Source organism: Bombus pyrosoma, linkage group LG6 (genome assembly GCF_014825855.1).
Source record: "Bombus pyrosoma isolate SC7728 linkage group LG6, ASM1482585v1, whole genome shotgun sequence".
In the NCBI taxonomy this organism is placed as follows: Eukaryota; Metazoa; Arthropoda; class Insecta; order Hymenoptera; family Apidae; genus Bombus; species Bombus pyrosoma.
The window spans coordinates 8,483,217-8,504,624 of NC_057775.1; the positions used below are offsets into that span (position 1 = coordinate 8,483,217).

General features: G+C 37.7%; 1 protein-coding gene across 18 annotated transcripts; it reads left to right on the forward strand.

Moving 5' to 3' along the window:
* The first annotated feature begins 1,509 nt into the window (after window positions 1-1,509).
* Window positions 1,510-20,501, forward strand: LOC122568245 (troponin T). Of its 18 annotated transcripts, none has more exons than XM_043727781.1 (15): window positions 2,595-2,642; window positions 4,410-4,455; window positions 6,203-6,233; window positions 8,012-8,032; window positions 10,796-10,813; window positions 14,969-14,999; window positions 15,106-15,210; window positions 15,810-15,906; window positions 16,014-16,050; window positions 16,153-16,258; window positions 16,369-16,587; window positions 16,813-16,905; window positions 17,000-17,080; window positions 17,472-17,550; window positions 19,633-20,501. In XM_043727781.1, exons 1-15 carry the CDS (start codon window positions 2,610-2,612, stop codon window positions 19,914-19,916), a joined length of 1,281 nt encoding a protein of 426 aa, XP_043583716.1. In that variant the 5' UTR covers window positions 2,595-2,609; the 3' UTR covers window positions 19,917-20,501. The 18 variants fall into 18 exon arrangements, with proteins under 18 accessions (XP_043583719.1, XP_043583722.1, XP_043583724.1 ...); XM_043727777.1 differs by lacking the exon at window positions 2,595-2,642 and adding an exon at window positions 3,520-3,585; XM_043727778.1 differs by lacking the exons at window positions 2,595-2,642; window positions 17,472-17,550 and adding exons at window positions 3,520-3,585; window positions 18,496-18,574.
* The last annotated feature ends 907 nt before the right edge of the window (window positions 20,502-21,408 follow it).

Consider the following 21,408-nt stretch of genomic DNA (forward strand, 5'->3'; position numbering starts at 1 on the left):
AAAGTGTTACGCTATCGAGCCAGGTATTGGAATGTACATTCGTAAACTTGAGACTTTTAACGAAACAGAAGTATACGTATATGGACTTGTCCAAGATGAGTAGGTTTGTCTTGAGACTGGTTAGGAAATTAGGTAGAATTAGCAGTGGCGGATACTGGCTATTGAATAAGTTATTAAATTTAATTAAGTTTAAATTGGCTGCTTGCTAAATTTATTAGTAGATATTTCAGGGCTAGTTACAGTAGGTAATCATTTAATATTAGCTGTAGCCGCTGTAGGTAATAATTTGATAATTGTTCCGGAATTAGTTAGAAGGTTAAGTTTCGATCCTAGTAAGTCCTTAGAATTCGAATTAAATGTCGTACAATTCATTATTAAGAATCGAAGCTACTTATTTACTGGATGAAGATAAAAAAGTATTTGAACATTGTATTTATTTTGATATCTGTATAGTACTTTATTAGGAGAAAGCTCTCTCTTATTAACTTTGTTATCATCCGAAGGTACTTCCTTTAGTACGATGGTAGAAATTTTATACCATGGCGATGTACGAAATGTTACTTTATGAAACATTTTATTTTATAAATAAGCGATTGAAATAAAAACTGCGTAAGATTTACTGCAACTATGAAATAATCTACTATATTTGATATTTGCACGCATTAACAAAAAATTTTTATTGAAAATCATACAAATTTTGTTCTGACCTGTATTCGATATGCATAGTTAATAAAATTTACGTTTCCTTTCATATGAGAATTCTGTTCGGACAACTTACAGCTGACGTTATTACAACCGATTCAGCGAAGTAGATTGTTCCCTGAATCGTTCAGACAGCCAGAGCATCCCACTTCATATTCACCTATGAACTTCAGAACCTTTCAAAACTTTAAACTTCTTTTCCAAACATCACAAAACTACATCAAATAAATCGAATAACTTTCCAATATCTGGAAAATCCATACCAAACACATATCGATGTAAGCAAATTTCCCAATATTTTTATTCAACTGTATCGACTCAATCTCGATCCAATGAATACGTTCTCCAACGAAAAACATCATTCATCATGAAAAGGCGGAAGAGAGAAGCTATCTTTAATAAATAAAAGCAGTCAAAACATGAACGAAGAAGTATCATTCGCTGCGGCAGACGAAGCTCCTAATCAAGTTATTCAAAATTCGCGTATCCCTTCCAACTTGACGATTCCATCGATGATTCGTGTCGGCGGGCATAAGCTGCGGGGGTGGAAGCCAGGAGGCAGAAGGGGTCCACGGGAAAGGGAGCGAGATCCACGCACGGGAACGTGTATGTAGAAGGGACGAAAATAGTAGCGTGCCAGGATCGTATCACGCTCGCATCCAACGTACGTGGATCTGCTTTCTATTAATAGCGAAACGAAAGGGAGCGGATCTCGAGTCAGCCTCGCCGAGTAGGCATCGTTCCGAGCCTTGGTGCTGTCCAGGCTCTGATCGCAGGACTTCAGAGCCGCTCGAGCTGTCGCGGACTCCACATTCCACCGGCAAAAGCTCTTCCGTGCGTGCCTGTTGAGAAGCATCTCTTGCTCGGCTGGTGCCCCGAGGCGAACCCTCATACCACACGTCATACACACACACACATCTCCCACCCACCCACACAACATTGCCACACACATTCACACCGTTCGAGTGTAAGTTTCTAATAGCATCATTCTATTCTTTTTCTTCTCTTCGATATGTGCTTCATTATTTAACTTGTTTTGATTCAGTGACATAACGTATATCCGTATTCTGAGAATGTTTTCACTCGATCTTGGATCGCTCGTGTTTGCATGTCGATCTACGATCGATATGGATATTTCGAATCAGTGACCAGTTTGATCACCGATGCTTAGCATAAGTTTGGTTATAGTGATATTGTATGATCGACGTCGCTGGCTAGAGAGGATTTCGTTGTCTTCGTTGCCGTTGCGTGGATCGATTTGATGTATCGCGGGGGCAGGGAAAGCGGAAAATTGGACGGAACCGAGTGTGAAAGTGAAACGATCACGGGTAAAGATGAAACTGTTCGGATCCGGCATGAGGACCAAATGCTTCGACGGACAAATTTTCTTTCTGAAAACCATCGTGCAATGTTGAGCTTGACTGGATGTATAATGCAATAGATGGCTGGTATAGACGGTAAACAGCTGAAAGGATGGTCCCGAGGCTCTGTGTAAATTTATGTCGAATGACCAGAGATACAAGGCTCGCGAGAATTCACGAGCGAAAGCCGCGCGCAAGTGGTGTCTGACTATGCTGTGAGTTTATCTACTGAAGCTACTATTCGGAGATCAAACTTCTCGTTGACCTCGGGCAGAGTTTTCAAAGAGGAAACTCTCCGAGTGAGAATAATTGGTCAAATTTCCGGCAGATATTCGAAACAACTATTAGTGGAGAACTTGCCGAGTCTCCGTTGGAGTTTTAGTTTCATCTTCCGCTTGCCTTTCACGGTGTGCTTTTCCACGATGGGACAACTATTATGTGACTCGTTCGATCGTTTTCGAAATTGACTATTGGCAAGTTGAGGATATCATCGTTGCTCCGTGAATATGATTTTAGTTTAATAAAATCGCAAAAGGAAAGCAAGGGATGTTGACGTTCGACGAGCGAACAAAGAAAACCGTAAGCTACTTCATTTCCACAAGTTTGTCAGAATGTTTACCACCGAATGGAGATTTGAAACATCGAATCAGTTTTTCAACGATACCAACTTTTTTTTTGTAAATAATTCTTATCTTCTATAAAAATATTATGTCCATAAATTTTCATAATTTCATATTTTTATATATGTATATAGCTCCTATAGCTCGACACGTGTATAATTTTCTTTTATATGATTTCGTACGGATCAGTCGGATAATCCTATACATTGAAATCCTAACATCTATCTTTAACGTGAATGCAAATCTCGAGTTTAAGTTTACAGATTAAGCGTTAAAAATTTGAGATTGGATAAAACGAGTAAGGGATGAAATTATTTCCCTTTCCTGTAATGGCAGAACAAAGAGCACGAATATAGAATCGCATTGGCTACTTGATAACTCACCGCCTATAAATGTACGGCAAATATCCCGTTTCACGACATTCGATCGTGACGTGTGTAATTATATAATATTGTTTCCACTCCTACGCGTCAGCCATCGCGCGGCATTATGCATCGTGGCATGTAACGTCTAAACGCTATGCCGGGCAATTTGCGAAATTAGCGCTACGAAGCGGATATCATTTTAAATATCCCTGCAATTTCCACTTGAACTTTGACGAATCAAGCCGTGTGTGCTTCTTCACGATCCTTCACTCCGGGCGAAGAATTGAAAGAAAAATAGTCGTAAGCGAATTATCGGTACGAGCGACTGTAACTGGAAGTAGTATCAACAGAATAAAAGATATCGAAAAGAAAAAAAAAAAAAACAGGAGAGAAACGAGGAAAACTTTGTCAATGGGCCGAGGGAAAGAAAGAAAGAAAGAATGTCTTGGAGGTCGAAGCTTAATTTGTTCGCGAAGACAGGAAACGATGAGCGAGTTCGATGACGACAACGGCAACGAAGACGAGATCGAGCAGAAGGTGGAGGAACTTCCATAGAGAGCGAGGGAGGCAAACGGCCGAGAAAAAGAGAAAGAAAAAAGAAAGAAAGAAGACGGGCTAGAGAAGAAGAAAAAGCCAATAAACGTAGGAAGAAAGAGGAATAGAGAGAGAGAGAGATAGAGAGAGAAGAGTAGAGTTGGTTTTCTAAAATTAGAGCGACGAGGAAGAGAAGGGGATGGCTCCTTATAGAGCTTGCGACGTCGAGCTTGCGGCCAGGGTTAGCAAACTGGCACTCTCTTTCTCGTCTCAGAATATCAGATTACCTTTGCAGCAGTGCATCGTCTCGCCCCTTCGACTTCTTCCTTTCTTTTCTAGCTTTCTCTTTCTCGCGGCAGCAAGGTTCGATTTATGCTCAACGTGTGCACCCTTCGTCTCTCGTCCATACCTTCTGTTTCTTTCCTTTTTTGCCACTTGGCTTGTTGTTTATTAAAAATTTGCTGTGAGAAGTGCGCCACGTATATCTGCCCTCCAGAGAACGGACGATCGAATCGCTGCGCGCCAACCGATCGGCCATTTTTTCCGAGAGATTTTCCGCCCGCGAGTGCATCCGCAATATTTTTCTTTCTTCAAGACACGAGGCCGAATATTTTTCCATGTCCGTTCGGTGTAACCTCGCGAGAATACTTTTCGCAAATCCTTTAGTTGGGAAAAGATCGAACATTCAGATAGACGATTCGATCGTTCTTTTTCTCGGTTGGTGCAAGGAATTGTGATCGAAGATTTACGCGCTATGCGAGATATAACGAAGAAATTGTCGGATAAGGATGCGTTGTGTTAATCGGTGGTTTGTTTGCGTGTTGCAGTACCGTAACCACCAGCAAACATGTCTGACGACGAGGAGCAATACTCGTAAGTATTGAAAGCCGATCAGGAAATATTCTGAAAGATATTAAATCCAGTCCCTCGACATTCTTCGTCACGGCTTGTGAAATTGATTCTGTGAACGAAGCAATCATTGAAAGAGAAGTAAGAGAGTAAACGTCCACGATCGACAAATCGAAGATAAGTGGAAAGTTACGTAAGTACGATTCGTCGAACGTTGGTTAAAATTAGAGCAAAGGGCATCGTCGAAATGTCCGTGAAATCGGAAGTTCTTGAGTGACGGGGAATGCCGAGGATATCTTTTAGCCGAGGTGAACGTTACTTTAAGTTAAGAGATAGCACGATATATAGCCCATCGGAAGCGTCAGAGAAACATGTCGTCGATAGATCACGTACAGTCTTTCTTAGTGGCGATTTGCAGGGTCGAGAAAAAGTCACTGAATCCTAGTTACTTACGTTCTCGATGCGACTCAGAATCAATCAGGTTGCTACGAAAGTTGAGGATTTACCGAGATTCCCCCCCGTCCCCTCTCGATGTTGATCATTGTCACACAATGAACGGTATTCAACAAAACGAATTGCCTCCACGTAAGATGAAAAATCTCTCCGTGATTTGTGCCCTCGTATTGTTTCCCCTGTTTAATGCGTTATTATCGATACGTACCTCGTCCAATTCTCACCCCCCAGAGTTTTGTTGTGAAAGTAAACCACCCTCCCCCCGCCCACGTGCCTTTGTGTTGAACAAATCGTAATCGTTGCACGTCATCTCCTTGATTAAATTGCTCGCTAAAAATGTTTCCTCTATACCATCTTCTGATTATATTTTACGATATGTTCGTTGCCACTTAGGGTTTCAACAAATATAACGAATTTCTAAAAGTAAATAAATATTTTATTCATAACATCGTTCGTTCGCAATATCGAAAACGTAATTAATTATATTTAGAGAGCCATAATTAAAATGTTATTCGGATAAAGTTCGTTTCGTTCAAAAGTCGAGCAGAGAAGTTCCAAATTTTTGCATAGGCGTGTTTATTGTTTAACGATATACTTCGATGTATAAATATTGAAATAACGCTAATGGAACTATCATACGGGAAACGAGGTCATGGTCGATGCAAACGAAACAGTTATCGTTTATTTTTAAAACGATGAAATTCAAACATAGTTCGCACCTAAAGATAAGTAGTCCGATCGAATCGAACTTTGGATCTGTATACAGTATGGTGAATAGACGTGTCCAAAAATGTCATGTTAAAATGTCTTCGCTTGCGAATCTCTCTGTGTCTCTACGTTGCTCGATCTGAACTCGATAAATTTAATAGTAAAACTGCACAGAGAGTCAAGTATCACAATGGTATAAACCAGTTGTTTGCTATTCTTCATAAGATACTTTCGTAAAGCGTGAGTTCTGGACTTATTCTTATAAAAGTTCATTATATTTTTTGAAACAGTTTCAAAAATCGAAATACACGATTCGACTGAAATTCTCGAAATTTTAATTCACATCACCGTGATAATTTTCAGTTCGTCGTGTAAACGTTACAAATTTCACTTTAAGGAAGAGCGAATTTCATTTTTAGCGAGCGATTGAGTTACAGCCCCGTGAAAACGTCCATTTGCCCCGTAGACCCATAAAAATGTGCCCGTGTTGCCCGAAAGCCCGAGTTTTGTTTTAGTATTCACTTTTTATTATTCATTTAATAGCCCCATTGTACGCGTTTACCTGAACCCGGTGACTAACAAATACCATTTTCCATTTTCTGTTTTACAGCAGCGAGGAGGAGGTGGTCGAGGAAACGTAAGTGTTGCTGGTAATTCCTTAATCCCTCGAGATCGTTCCAAAAATACTTCTAACGTCCACGTTCTCTCATTTTCTCATTCCAGGAAGTAAGTTCCAGAGGCGTGTCCGCGTTTAGGTGTCTGCTACCACTGCGCAGTCACCAGGGAGTCGTAGTTGTCGTTTTCTGATCTCGATTTTAGATTTTAGGCTCCTTTAGCTGTGCAACGGATCATAACGAGCGTTGATCATGCTCTGAACGTTAGATTCTTGCCAATTAGTCATCATCTTTTTTAGGTTTTTATGGTCTCTAGAGGGATCGTTCTTGACGGTTAATTTGAATGTAGTTAGCTTAATTCGTCAAAATTTGATTAAAGTCGCGTCGTAAGATCGGTATCACGACATTGGAAGGTATGATTCTCTATTTGTTGATCGGTGGTTAAATAATATAGTATAAAAAATTTGAAATTGCTTGTTAATAAGCAAGTAACGTTGTTTTAGTGATTTTAAATTTGAGTACATCTGTAGTGATATTATTGTTGGAAATTTATGTAACTTTCTGACCATCGAAATATTAAATACCGCGTTTTCTCGTGAAACACGAAGCCAGTTAGAATTAGATCAGACGTGTTTCTTTTACAAAAATAGGACGGATGGTTTGGCGGTGCCATCTTGTTGCCTCGAATGTGAGTTTACACAACAGCAAAAAAGGGGAAACAATTTCTCGAACACCCCGGAGGCAATTGATCGTAATCGCAGTGTAAAATAATAGAAACGCGAAAGTTGACGATTTTCATATTCGTATGGTTCGCCTAACTATGAAATCGTACGATATTAAACGAAATATCGTTATTAGCGTCACATCCATTTAACTCTGCTTACACATCGATAAGTAAATAACAAAGGAATAAATTTCCACGTAGCATAAATTTTACAAAGAATCAGATTTTAGGCATCACGGAAGAAGAGAACTTTCGAAAGCACAATAGTCGTATCGAAAAATCACGTTCGTGCCTCAGAGCGATCTCTCTCGAACTATTGTTAAAATTAGAATCAGTCGTGCTTCTCTCGCGAAAATAGAGCAAACGAATGGCGCGGTATCTACGAACCTCGAATCGAATATTAAATCGTCGATGTCGTTTTACGTTCTAAGCGATCGAGAATCTAGAGAATCTCGAGAAATTACGGTCCGTTTACAGTTTCGCGAATGGAATTTTTCTTTCTCTGCTAGCGTCCATTTGTTTGCGCAACAACGAAACACGATTCAATGTTTTCTTCCCACTGGCAATTTGTCTGAAGTAAAACAATTTCGAGTGGTATCGAAGAAAAATATTGAGTCGTTTCGAATGGAACGGAAGGATCGCCGAGAAATATCCTTTCGCGAGGTAGTTGAAACGAAACGCGGATGCATCTTCCAGAATCGCGTTATCCATTATTTTTAACGGGGCCGATATTTCTCGGCGATTCTTGTAACATTCACGTGCAATGAAAAGAGAACACGACCGAGGGGAAAGAATAATTACCAGTGTCCGATTTATCGACCTGTTAGTAGACTCCACTGTAGACATCTATCGATGCCATTATCTTTTGACTTTGGTTTATGATCTTCGTTTTTTCTCTCTGTTTTTCTGTTCGCAACTCTATCTATAACAATCCGCCCCTTCGACTGATATCTTCACAATACAATACACAAAAAAAAAAAAAAATATAAAAAAATTACCAACCGACCAATCAATCAAAACCGCCGATCACCATCGACCAAACGACCAACGCGGCGCGAATTGACAAATTGCAAAATCAAAGGCAGCCGGAGAGGAAGATCGAGTAAGTTTTCTTGAAAACAATTCTACGTTCGCCTTGTATCTTGTTCAGGCAGCTATTTTGGCAATGTTCACTTCTCTCGTTTTTTTCTTAGTCTCTTTTACTCTTTCTCTATTTACTTACTTTCTTTCTTCTCTATCTATCTCTCTCACTTTCATTTCTTCTATTTTCTTCTTTGTTAATCGTTTAACCGTTTATTGCTGTTGTTGTGGTTGTTGTCTTGTATCTCATACAAGTTTAGTATTGTATATCTGTCTGCTATCTCGCTCTTACATACATCTCTCTTTGTATAAATGTAACGTACTTTTTGTTTTTATTTTTCTACGTGGTACATCTTACTCTGCGCTGTAAGACACGATCAGTCTGTTTTTTCTCTTTAGCTCTGTACCGTATTTTTATTCTCACGCTTTTTCTTGTCATCGATGTTCTTTTTTGTCCAACGAAACGTACATTCTGCCGCGAGATCATCATTTTCGCTTTCTTCGTTGTCAACGCGATCGACCTGATCTTTTTTCGCAAAAAAGTCACTCCTTTTTAAGCATTATTTGAGCATTTATCGTTAATCATTGGCTCTTTTTTGTTCATACTTCTTTTCTACCATTCAGCAGCAAATTTGATTAAACAACGGACATGATTAATTTCCGCGAAGAGTCCGATTTTTTCCCCCCGTAATTTATAACAATCGTCTCTTCCGTCCTTCGGACGAGCGTGTAATTCAAAGACCATTTTAGCGCTCTTTTTATTATCCATCTCGCGACGGTTCTCTTTCTTTCTCTTTTTTCTTTTATTTTCTTTTTCTCCATACATTTTGTCAACCGTAGAATTTTTGCGTTTCTCATCTATCGAGTCTTAATAACTCTACCGAGAAATCGTACGAATCGTTCTCTTTGCCGGTTAGATGGAATTTTCGAGTTAAACGTTAAAACGATCCGATGTCGTTGTTCGTACAGTGGCGGTGAAAAATGGCCTTTTTCACTTTAGCATTAGCGAAACGTACCGGTGTCGCTGTTGCTTTTTTTTTTTCACTTTTGCACTTAAAATTATTGTTCGTAAATCGCGATACCGTGTACACGAGATATACTGTCTTGAGGTATTTTTTTTTCCTCAAAGGGAATCCGACTTTTGCGAGTAGAAGCTCGTACATTATCTCTTTTTTTTCTTTCCCTTCTTTTTTATTGTTTTTACATTTTTCACTTTACTTTTTTACAGTATTTGTCTTCCGATTTTCAGTATACTCTTTTTAGGGATATCGTGAACGTAATTATCGGTGAATTTATGGTCGAGAAGCGAAATGGAAACGACAGAGACAAACCTCGTTTTTTAATCTCTCTTTGCCTATTCGACCTCATTTTTCTTTGTTATTTGGTCCGTCCACTATCTTCTATTATCTTTGATGCTGTGTAGCTGTTGTTGTGTCGATGGTTGAACGAGTACATATGTCTATTACGCCGCTATTTTGTTCTGTTTGATACACGTCTCAGAGATTTTAGTTAGCGTGATTTTTTGGTCGTTACGAATGATACACACATTTACACCGTATACGAATGCTTGAAAAGTGAACAATTTTCCAATCGATGGCTATGGCGATTAAAATTCTACTTTGGAAAGTATATCTTTGAAAATTAACACTTTACTATTCTGAAGCCTACGATAACCAAATAATCTGTTAAAATTAACGTACGGTGTGACCTGTTTAAGCAGATACATTTTTATTTTCTGTTATCTTTGTCTAAGATTAAAATAACCAAGATAACTGACTAGTGTGTTAAAAATAATTGCAAAACGATATTGAGCTATATATATTATTTGATTTCTTTTATATTTGTTTCAATTTCAAACGACGTTCGTGATACCAATATAATTCTCTTCTCAATGATAAATACGACTTAAATTAAGCGCAACTAAAAGTTCAGATATTTCGAATGAGTTTCGTGACATCAATACGATATTTCTTTTAATGATAAATACGATCCATCAATCCGCCCTCGTTATCAATTCGAAGAGTTCCATATTTATAGAATTACTTATTCAACGGTCAAAAAGATTCGACGATTTTCCGCTGTCTCTTGAACGTTATTAACATCCAATCAAGCGTTTCATTTTTCAAGCAAGATCGAAGGCAGAATAAATCGCCCATCACGCCTTTACCACACCTAACTTGTTCTTGTTTTTTCTGCGTATTACGTCTGTCGCATAATTGTCGTTTTGTTATCGCACCCTGGTCTGTGGAAAAAGGCTTTTTACGAAAAGAAAAAGAAAAAAATAAAACACCTACGCGCGCGTAGCTTTTCCAAAGCACGAATACACGTATGTATGACAAAATCATTCGAACGAAAGAGACGGTAGGCTGCCTGTTCTCCTGTTTTACGTTGTCCGTGAAAAAGTCGATAAGAACACGCTCGTGAGACACGCGGAGATTCGCGCTTCGTTGTCCTCGCCGGCGAGCGCGAAACTTTCCTACGAATTCTGTCGTACAGAAAAAGAAGAAACCGAGAAGAATAAAAGCGGGTGGAACGCGGCAGACTGTCGTCAATTTTAACAACGCCGTTCTTCGACCGATCGGCTCTCAGGACTTTAATCGAACCGGGAACGAATAAGATAACAGAAAAAAAAAGATAAAAAAAAAGAACGAGTAAGAGAAAGAAGCAATAAGCCAAGCGGAATGTAGTTTGCGCGGGCTTCCGCCAGTCCCAAAGTAACCCGTTTGCAAAGAAACCCGAACGACTGCGATTGTTATTAATGTGCCTTTCATTTCTTTTTTTGTAGGGGTAGGGCGTCCCAAAAGTAAGTTGAATCTCGAAGGTTGTTTATTACACGTCAATAATACTTTCTTTGTTCTTCGGCCGCTCTCACAAATATCCCCAAGTCCGCGCTTCTTTTCGAATTTTTGGCGGGAACGAGACGAAGAAACGGTACGGTTCATCGTATCATCTGAATTTTCTACTCTTACAAATCTATCTGTTCCAAGTATTGATATATAATTCGCAATCTTCCCTCATATAATGATTTATACGATAGAAAGTTTATAACGAAGGAAAGTTATAGTGTTCGAGCGAATCTTTCGAACGAACGATTCGACGGGCTTAAAAACTGACCAATTTCTCTACAGGTGACTATGATAATTAAAATCTTACCTTGGAGAGCATATTTCTTAAATTTTCCACTTTACTGTTCGATACTGTGATAACATTGTATGTATATGTAAGGGAAATTGAAAAAATGTTATTGAATATTTTTATTTCGTTAAAATATTTTCAAAGATATTTGTAAACGATCGAGTATTTTCGCTACAGGTTTTTGACCGTTCAAGCTAATTAAAGGTGGTTATCTATACGTTCACGCGAACATTTACTGGTATACGAATCGTTTCGGTGAAAATTTTTATCGTGTTAAAAGAAAGAACGTTTAAAGGTGTTTGTAGATAGTTGGTTGTTTTCGCTGTAGGTTCCTGACCATTCGAAGCAACTAAAAGCAATCTTGTCCATGTAAATATGTACGGGCGATTTAACGTTGTTTAATCGAAAAGTTTTAAGGCTTTTGACCGTATTATGCGATGGAAGTTGCATAAGGGGTGCGCGCAACTAATATAACTTGCGTCGGCTGGACGATTGCCAAACGTTTCATAAATATGTGTACGATAACGTAATGCGGTTTATTCTTATACCAAAGCTGTGGTGTCCGTTCGAAATGTTTCACGTTCCACTCTGATGTAATGTAATTAACGAACAAACAGTTCGGTGGAAGAATACAGCCATTGTCAGCTTTGATATTTATTTCATGCCAAGATTCGGTATTAATACTTCGACTATGATTTATCCTGAAACATCGTTTGATATCTCTGTATCGCGTCTAACACGCCTTTAAAATTTACAATTTTGTTCAAATTTTTATTATTACACTACAACGTTACTATTATTATTATTCTATTGTAACAAACATTTTATTTAGTTTGTAATCAATCGAACACATTACCCGCGGTAAATGTAAATTTCTGAAGTTAGATCTAAAGAATAGTATTCTCGGATTATCGGATCATCGATTCGCAATGGCAAAGAAATAGTAAACAAAGCTGAAAGAAAAATTTGTTTTTTCTTTTCAGAATACGTGTTCAACGTTTACCATCTTTTTTTTTTTTGTAGCTTGAAACTATAAATTCCTTTTGTTTTATTTGTCTCTTATTTGTTTCCTCCGTTCGAACCCTCGTGTTATACGTTTCGTATGTTTTCTTTTGTCACAACAGCTGTTTGATATCCATTGGAAATTCGATAAAAAAAATAACTGTTTACTCTGTGTAATAATATGTATACATAATGTGTCTCGATCCCGCCAAAAAGAAGATAAATATGGTCTAATAATTCGTGATCAGTGCTCGAAGCAACCAACCCCCGCCCCCAAGCTCATGTTTCTCTCTGTCTGTCTATCTATCTGTCTCTTTTACCCCCTTCTCGTGTTTTTTCTTTTTGTCTCTCTATATTCTTGATTAATCACGAATTAACGGCTCTGTATATAATCACCGTGTGTCTGTTACACGCGTACACCTACATACGATACATACGTATCCACGAGTCCACGAAAACCGATCTTTTTACCCGTTCATCTCGTTTAAAATTCTACCCACTTTGATGTCGTGTTTTTTGTCTCCTACGTTTCCAAAGGAGTCGTGTTTTTTTGGTTTCTGTCACTTTGGTGATCACCCAGTCTTCCCCTCTTTGTCACGTTCTGTTAATTATGTTCGACTTTGTGCCATAATCAATCGACCCGCAGCAATTGTCGCAGAAAGATCGGCCAAATTAGTCGAGGGTCGCTGAATTTTTGTGAATCGTTATGATGGATGGAAAAGGCCAAATATTTCAAGTAATTTGCCCAGAAGTTTCATAATATCGTTGTGCAACATTCGTGTTACATTGCCAACGATGTTAAACGTTGTTTATTATATTGTCGTTTTCACTTGCGAATAAAACTGACCCAGAGCAACTTTTGGAACCGGTCCCACTCGGTCATTTTCATTTTTCAAAATACTCGCGTCGAATATGACAATATTCGATAATACTATAATATTTATTGATATTTAATGAATTATTCGGGACTAGTATTTTTGTATTTCCCCTGATTGAAGATAGCTGAGATCGGAATTATTTCACAAACGTTCAGCAACTCTTCTACATGACACGATCGTCGAGACTTCATTTTTCATGTATGTAAATTGGCCAGCACCTCGGCTTTCGACTGTGGCTTTTTAAGGCGTTGTGGATAATAATTGATAATAAGAATGACGACAGCGATGACGCTGATAACGGCGGCGACTGTGTGTGTTGCTTGCATTTGAGTTGGGAAAGAAGAAGAAAATGTCTGACGAGAAGAAGAGTGAATGCTAGATCTCCAATTCTCTCCCAATTATCCTTTATCATCGTCTTTGTGATATATTATGAAAAATCGTTTTATTCGATAAGATGATACATACACTTTCGTCATACAGATTATTTACATTTATGATTATTACTTTAATGTTTACTGTTCGTTCTTATTATTACGATTATTTAATTTTATTTTTATTTTGATTATATTTTGTCAGGAAACATTATCGCGTTAATATTACCATCTCAAGGTATATAAATTATTTTTCGAAAGAAACTCGGAGCTGTAATTGGCGGATAAAAATTTTGTAATTGTAATTTTAATTTCATTAGGAGTATTCTTGTGCCGATTGTACGCTGTTCAGATCTGTCAAAATTTTCTCTTCGAACCTGCTAAATTGCTTTCTGTAAAAATGCTTAATCGCTTGGTATCGAGCGGCTTTTGAATTACTGTTTCCAGCTAAAAGAACTAAACTCGAACCGATATACAAATATCCCGTGTGTCTCTTCCATCATCGAGATCCAAAAATCCACAAGCCGTCTATTTTCCGCAACGGCGGAATCATCTTTATAATTAGAGATTCTTCCCTTATTTTAAAGTCATCCTGGACCCGATCCACGTGATGTAATTTGACCAACGATATCGTGTCTGCACGTATGCGAGAATACCTTGAATCTTGAAATGCCTCCAAATACTCGTTAAGACGATTCCTTCGTATTTTTCGTTTTTAGTATTTTTACTATCGCTCAATGTACGTGATTTATATTGGAATAATTAGAAAATAAAAGCAGCGAGAAACAATTCAGTTTGGTAGCGCAGATTGACCAAAATGCCTCGATACTTATGAATTGTAATTTGAATATCGGACATTAGATATTTTTTATTTTCTGCTTTAGTAATTTTTCTTGCGTTGAAGACGAACGATTCTCGAAGTCTTTTCTGCAAGCGCGAAATCTTATTCTCGCGAGCCCCGAAACAAAATTTAAATTCAAGTGACCGCATAATTCTAGCTAAAACCTTCCATCAATTTTCCAATATCCTGTTCCGTGGGGGTCTAATGGATTCCCTGGCAACAAACTCGTCGGTTTCCCTCAACCCTCGTAAACTTATTAACATCTCTCTCTCTCTTTCTCTTTCTCTCTCTGTTTCTAAAACTACACTTCACTTTCTTACATCGCGCACCTAATTCTCTTTTATTTCTCCATATGCTTAAACAGAAACTTTTCAATTTTCTCTTCTGTCTGTCCGTCCATTCGACCGTCTGTCCGTTTGCGTGTGCGTCTGTCTGTTTGTCTGGTTGTTATGTGCGTGTGACGAGAAAAAACTAAAAGGAAAAAAATAATAAAAAAAAAGAAAGAAAGAAAAGAAAAAAGCAGGAAAAAGACAAAAACATGAAAATAAGCAAAAAAAAAAAGGAAAGAGAATTATTCGCCACAAGAGAGAATGGATGAAGTGTAATAAATAATAGAAAGTGGAACGTGAGAGTGGCGTATCGGAGTTCTGGAAGATCTTACGAGATCTCTCAGAGGACGAGCGACAGGAACTAAAGAAAGTTACTTTTGTTTTCGCTCCGGCCTACATCAGGGAGTCTGGGGAGAATATCGAGTTTATGAAGGTGAGGAGAAGATCTGGGATCTGTCCCCGAGATCTCGTAGATACGATATATCGGGGAGATTTAGTATCGGCACGTATTTACATTCTGTCGTTTCCCGTTTACACAGAGGCAAGAACAGAAAAGGAGCGACCTAGACGAACAGCTTAAGGAATACATCGCAGAATGGCGGAAACAGAGAGCCAAGGAGGAGGAGGAACTGAAGAGATTGAAGGTTCGTATTCATAAAGCAACCTCAGATTTCCTTTGTTGTCACTTTCTAGACATATAGTAGACCATCAAAGTATATATATTCACCATACACAATGTCTGTGTACATATCGTATGTGTTACACAAAATGTTTCGAAAGTTCTTCAACACTGTGACAACGAGATACGATTATCATAATTGGCGTGTCAAACGAATTTGGCATTGACGAAATTGACGCAATCTGGAAATGTATAAAGAAATTATAAGATATTTACTCTAAAAACACATATAAAATAGTAATAGAAAAAAATTAGTATACATCATATATAAGTGTTAGTAATGGTTTCATTACATATTAAGGAATATTAATACTACGGATAATTGGCAGTTTCAATACTTTTGCGACCTCTGCGAAATATATTCCTGTATTAAACATATCTTTTAGCTTACGTACATTTTCATATTTACGTATAGTTTCAAACTTTACCAATGCACAAATAATATATATCTATACATAAAACCTACAAATATTTGAATACATTCGTACGCTACTGTACAGTATATTTTCTGTTACGTTTCCATGAATCTATATTATTCATTGCTTCCTTTTGCGTTGTTTGCAGGAGAAGCAAGCGAAGCGCAAGATTACTCGCGCGGACGAGGAGAAGAGATTGGCTCAGAAAAAGAAGGAGGAGGAAGAACGTCGCCAACGTGAAATCGGTGGGTTTATTCTATTCTTTTCCATTCTTTTCCTGTTTCGATATTGTTTCGGGAGATTACCCGATTTTCTTTCTGGAGATTTTGCTGATGTTTTCTTAAACTTACAGAGGAGAAGAAGCAACGCGATATTGAGGAAAAGAGAAAGTACGTGTTTGCCTTTACCAAATCTTAGATATATATATATCTAACTAATATATTAAGACAAATAACGTCCAACATATAAAAAAATACAATCTTTTTATCCAGACGTTTGGAAGAATCAGAAAAGAAACGTCAGGCTATGATGCAAGCGATGAAAGATCAAGCGAACAAGAAGGGCCCCAACTTTACCATCACTAGGAAAGATCTAGCAGTTCGTATCGTTCCCACGAAGAAACTTGAAATTTTGAAAAACATATATCGTGCGACAGCATAAGATCGTATAGTTGGAATGTTATTAATATATTTTTCTGTTCGATAAAGGGTAACCTTACGTCGGCGCAACTGGAGCGCAACAAGACGAAAGAACAGCTGGAAGAGGAGAAGAAGATTTCGTTGAGCATTCGCATCAAACCCTTGGAAATCGATGGTATGTCCATTGAGAAGCTCCGGTTCAAAGCTACCGAACTCTGGGATACCATTGTCAAGCTGGAGACCGAGAAATATGATCTTGAAGAGCGACAGAAACGCCAGGACTATGACGTGAGTGAAAATACATGAATATGTAGCAACTGTAAAAAATAGTACTAGGAGGAAGGGAGGTTCTCAGTGTTTGTAGTCGGCTATGTTAAACAAAACGCCGTCGTCCGCTGATGATCCTCTCCTTTGGGTGCTGATCCTACAAATACATTCTGCATATATGTATATTACGTACTTTTATGTTTGTAAGCATCGAAATATTTTGAATAATTGTTTGTTTGTTCTTAGCTTAAAGAATTAAAGGAACGTCAGAAGCAGCAACTGAGGCACAAGGCTTTGAAGAAAGGTCTTGATCCCGAAGCCCTCACCGGCAAGTACCCTGTAAGTAGCACGTTTAAACGATATAAAAAGATAAAATATAATACGTTTTCGTAGTGAAATCCTTTAATACTGTACAATTATTTTCCTTACGTAGCCTAAGATCCAAGTGGCCTCCAAATACGAACGTCGAGTGGATACCAGGTCTTATGATGATAAGAAAAAGCTCTTCGAGGGTGTAAGTATATTTCCCATAGATTCGATCAGTCGCTGATTCTTCGAATATTCAGCTGACCCAGATATGCGATAAAATAAATTTTACCCGATTTGAGATCTCAAGATCTAATAATAACAGTGATCGGAGAAAATGGGAAAGGCATGCTATCTGAAGAGATATTATTATGGGTACAAAATTGAAACCTATATGTATATAAATGTTTCGGAGTAAGATTATTAAGAAAAGAGATTTTATCACAGTGATATATGGTCAAAGACGTAGTAAAATAAATAATAAGAGATACGATATCACGAGGGATAAAGAAGAAGCGACACAGCTCGTTAAAAAAGTAGTCGTAGAAAGATAATAGTTGAAAAAAGATGATCACAGAAGAATGTCAATTGAATCGCAGGGCTATGACACGCTTCTAGCGGAGTACAACGAGAAACTATGGAAACAGAAAACAGAACAGTTCATGAAGCGTAACAAAAGTGAGTCCTATCGAGCTCTCTGTCAGTGTACTACCCCTTTTGCTTGCGTTGCTGGTTGTACCCCTAGCCCTTTGCGCCCCTTCGTTTGCCTTAGGACCGTTAAAATGATCGTCATTCTAATTCGTGTTGGACTCCATTTAATAAATAGTAGATTTAGACTATAGAGATCGTTGGAAGTGTTGTTATGCTCGTGTTGTTTCGTTCCACAAAGTAAAGTACTCACATTTCATCCTTCATTGATCGTAATTCATCGCATCTCCCCATAATTTATTATTGAAACAAGCATGAATATGACGATCACGAACGAAAGAACTTATACTACGAGTCTTAGAATAAGTGTCAATCATAAGATCACATGGTGACAAGATGTTTGCGACAGATGCAAATTACGTATATACAGGAAGAACATTTGTCAAGAAATCTTTCATTTACAGAACTGAATACGAAACACATCGAATGCGAAGCGAAAGACTCTACGCTTCAAGTTCTATTTTTTTACGCTCCTAAAGCAAAGAATACAATTACTTTAAATACAAACTTCAGTCATGCTCAGAATCTTATCACATCGACATGTTTCTGTCAAACATTCTTCGTGGCTTGACATTTTAGTAAAGTGACTAATTAAAAGTCTGTGTAAGAGAATATAAGAATTTGTACCACGTAATTAATGCAAGCTAATGGATGGTTAATATGTATGTAATTCTTTTGCAATCGCAAATGTACTCGTTTAACTTAAACATCCGACATGTACATATATGTATATACAAAAAGCAGGTTCCAGTGTAATACTAGGGTTCGTTGACTTGTCCTGCTAGTTATCAAGCCCCAAGCTCACTTGTAAGGAGAATTTATACAGCAATATTTTGAAAACCGAGGAAAGAGACCAGGCGAGTGCCCCGTGTGACGATGTATCCTAGCATGCCACTTTGTCCCTTAATGTTGCAGGGCCTGACCGAACAGCAGAAGGAGTCCATAGAGAAGCAGTGGGCTCAACAGAAGGAACAATTCCTTGGTCGTCAGAAGAGTATGTATGCTAGCTTCATCTTCGAGCAAACGCAACACATCATTTGTTATAAATGTATATTTTTTTATATTTTCAAACTTGAGCTTCACAATCTGTGGGAAAGACATTTTTTAGTACTGTTTTGGTTATTTTTATATAGTTGAAGATATCCACTACTAATTATTAAATTAGAATTATATTTTGGAATAACCATTTTTAATTTCCTATCTGTTTTCTGTACCTTATTAAGAATATTTTTTAGAAAGGAGGAGTAAGATCACACATCAGGTGGTTAAAGTATTTGAAAAAAGATTTCTTTAAAGACTGGGTTTCCAATTTCTAGATGGAAATATTAAATATTTTGGAATATGTATTTTTAATATATTTTCTTTACTTTATAAAGAATGTTTCTTTTGTAAACGAGGGAAGGGATTGTCAAGGTTCAGAGGCTATCTAGTTATCATAAAAAGAGATCGTGACTTAAAGAAGATGGAAAAATATTGATTTCAAAAAGAAAGGGAAATACTATTGGTTATAGACTTCGGATAGGAAAGAATATCATAGATCTACGTATATTTCGCGTGTTTCAAATAATTTGTGTATCAACTGTTCAAACGAAAATATACTAACGCAAAAGGCACTTTGCTGTCTCTTACCTGTTTATTATGTTATGTATCTCGGTGTGCGTTTGCTCGAGTCGTGGGTCTTGAAACCTGACCAGCCACAGTATTTTCTAAAAACTAGGACAGACTGCAACGGCCATAGAGTGAAGTATATTTTGCCAACGTTGAAGAACCTTGCTCGATGAAAAGCGAGAAGAACCTTTCAGAAAATTGAAAGCATGTGCCTGTACATTTAATTCTTTGTTTATTTTTCGTGGAAAAAATAACTTTCTACAACTCTAGAATCTTATTCTTCATTCTCATACTACTCGCCATCATTTTTCTAAACATATCCTTATGTGCGAGATAATTTCCAACAAATCTTCTCTGTCATCGATCGAGATACATTTTCAAAAATTTTCAACACGTATTAAAATACCATTGATTATGTAACTTATGTTTTTTTCTTTGAAACAGCGAAATTGCCGAAGTGGTTCGGCGAGAGGCCAGGCAAGAAACCAGGAGACCCCGAATCTCCAGAAGGCGAAGAAGACGTGAAGGCTGCGGCTGAAGACGAAGAGCTTGAGGAACCACAATTCGAAGAAGAAGAAGAAGAGGAGGAGGAAGAGGAGGAGGAAGAAGAAGAGGAAGAGAAGAAGGAGGGTGAGGGTGAAGGCGAGGAAGAGGAGGAAGAAGAGGAAGAAGAGGAGGAAGAAGAAGAAGAAGAGGAAGAGGAAGAGGAGGAGGAAGAGGAAGAATAGACGCCTCTTTCCAAAGATCAGCAACACCTAACCAAAGATTTAATCGATCGATCACCAAGAAATGTCGAAACATCCTACGAACCATTGAAATATAATAGTCGTGGCTACAGCAGAGACAACGATGGCGAACCATTTTCCCAGAATCTCGTTGTTATAGGTAGCTTTTTGTTTTGAGCTTTTATTGCGACATCGGAGTAATCGTACGAAGACGGTTCAAGAAAGAAAGATGAACGAACGGTCTACACGTTATATTTTTCCGTGAAAATGTCTAACCTATAACGGTGAGAATTCCGGTGAGATAAAACACGCTGTTACTACCTCTCGGCTGTTCTACCACTACTACTTCTATTACTATTACTCTACTACTTCTATTACTACTACAATTATTATTATTATATTGTACAAAAAATACACGCACACACATTATCAAAATAAAAAAAGAAGAGGTTTATCGTGTAAGATTTCCGCGAGGAAACTTTCCTACCCCAGGAGAAGACCTTGATTTGTTACGCACACTGACACTTGTAATCACGATTGTAAATTAAGAGGCCTATGGAAAAAACTGTTCCGAATTCAAGACTTCAATAGTGTTTTTATTATTCAACTCTTTATTATTCAACACATTAACACGTTGATTATTACTGGATTTTTTTCTTACTTTTGCTGGCAAATTTTATTAGCAATAAATTCGGAAATTACGAAAAAGAATGTAGCAAAATACATAGTGTGCAATCTGTGTGGTTCGCGAAAGCAAAGAAATCTCCCCTTTTTAAAGTTCCTACTTACATATATACATCATGGGAGTCAAAAAACTTTCGTCCACTAACCTTACTTCCTGTCTCGTAGAAGAATACGGATACGGATGAGATTAATGACTTAATCATGAAAATTATCATAACGCCAGTTTTTCTTCTCTTGATCTCCTTTCACCGTTCTTACTTGATCTTTTCTTCGAGTATTCTTTTATTACGAGTACAATGCGTTCTTGATGAATATAATTATTAGCACATATACACTGCCGATAAGTCACATTGTTTTTATTGATGACACTCGTACTTTATCGATAGCACGTTGTTTTGTTTATCAAAACATATCAACATACGCATCGAGTAAAACAGAAATATATTAATCGATTTATGACCCTTTCATAAACACGTATCCGATAATCGTCATGGCGCTTCGGATTCGCGCCAAAACTTATAAACAGGTATAAAACGCTCAAGTGCTGCCAACAAACGCCCTTAAAATAAACAATACGGAATCTGCGTGTAATGATAGTTGTCGTGCGAATTTTGGTACGCCACGAAGTTCGGGCTTTAAAAGAAATATTTTGATATAGTATATGAGAACTCAAGCTGAGAAAAGTATCAAATAATTGTTTCTATAATTTGGAAATTGTTTACATTTAACTATGTGTCAACAAATTGATTCAAGATACAAAAACATTCTGAAAATGGATTGTTTTGGAGATCTATTTTGAGGTAATTTGCTG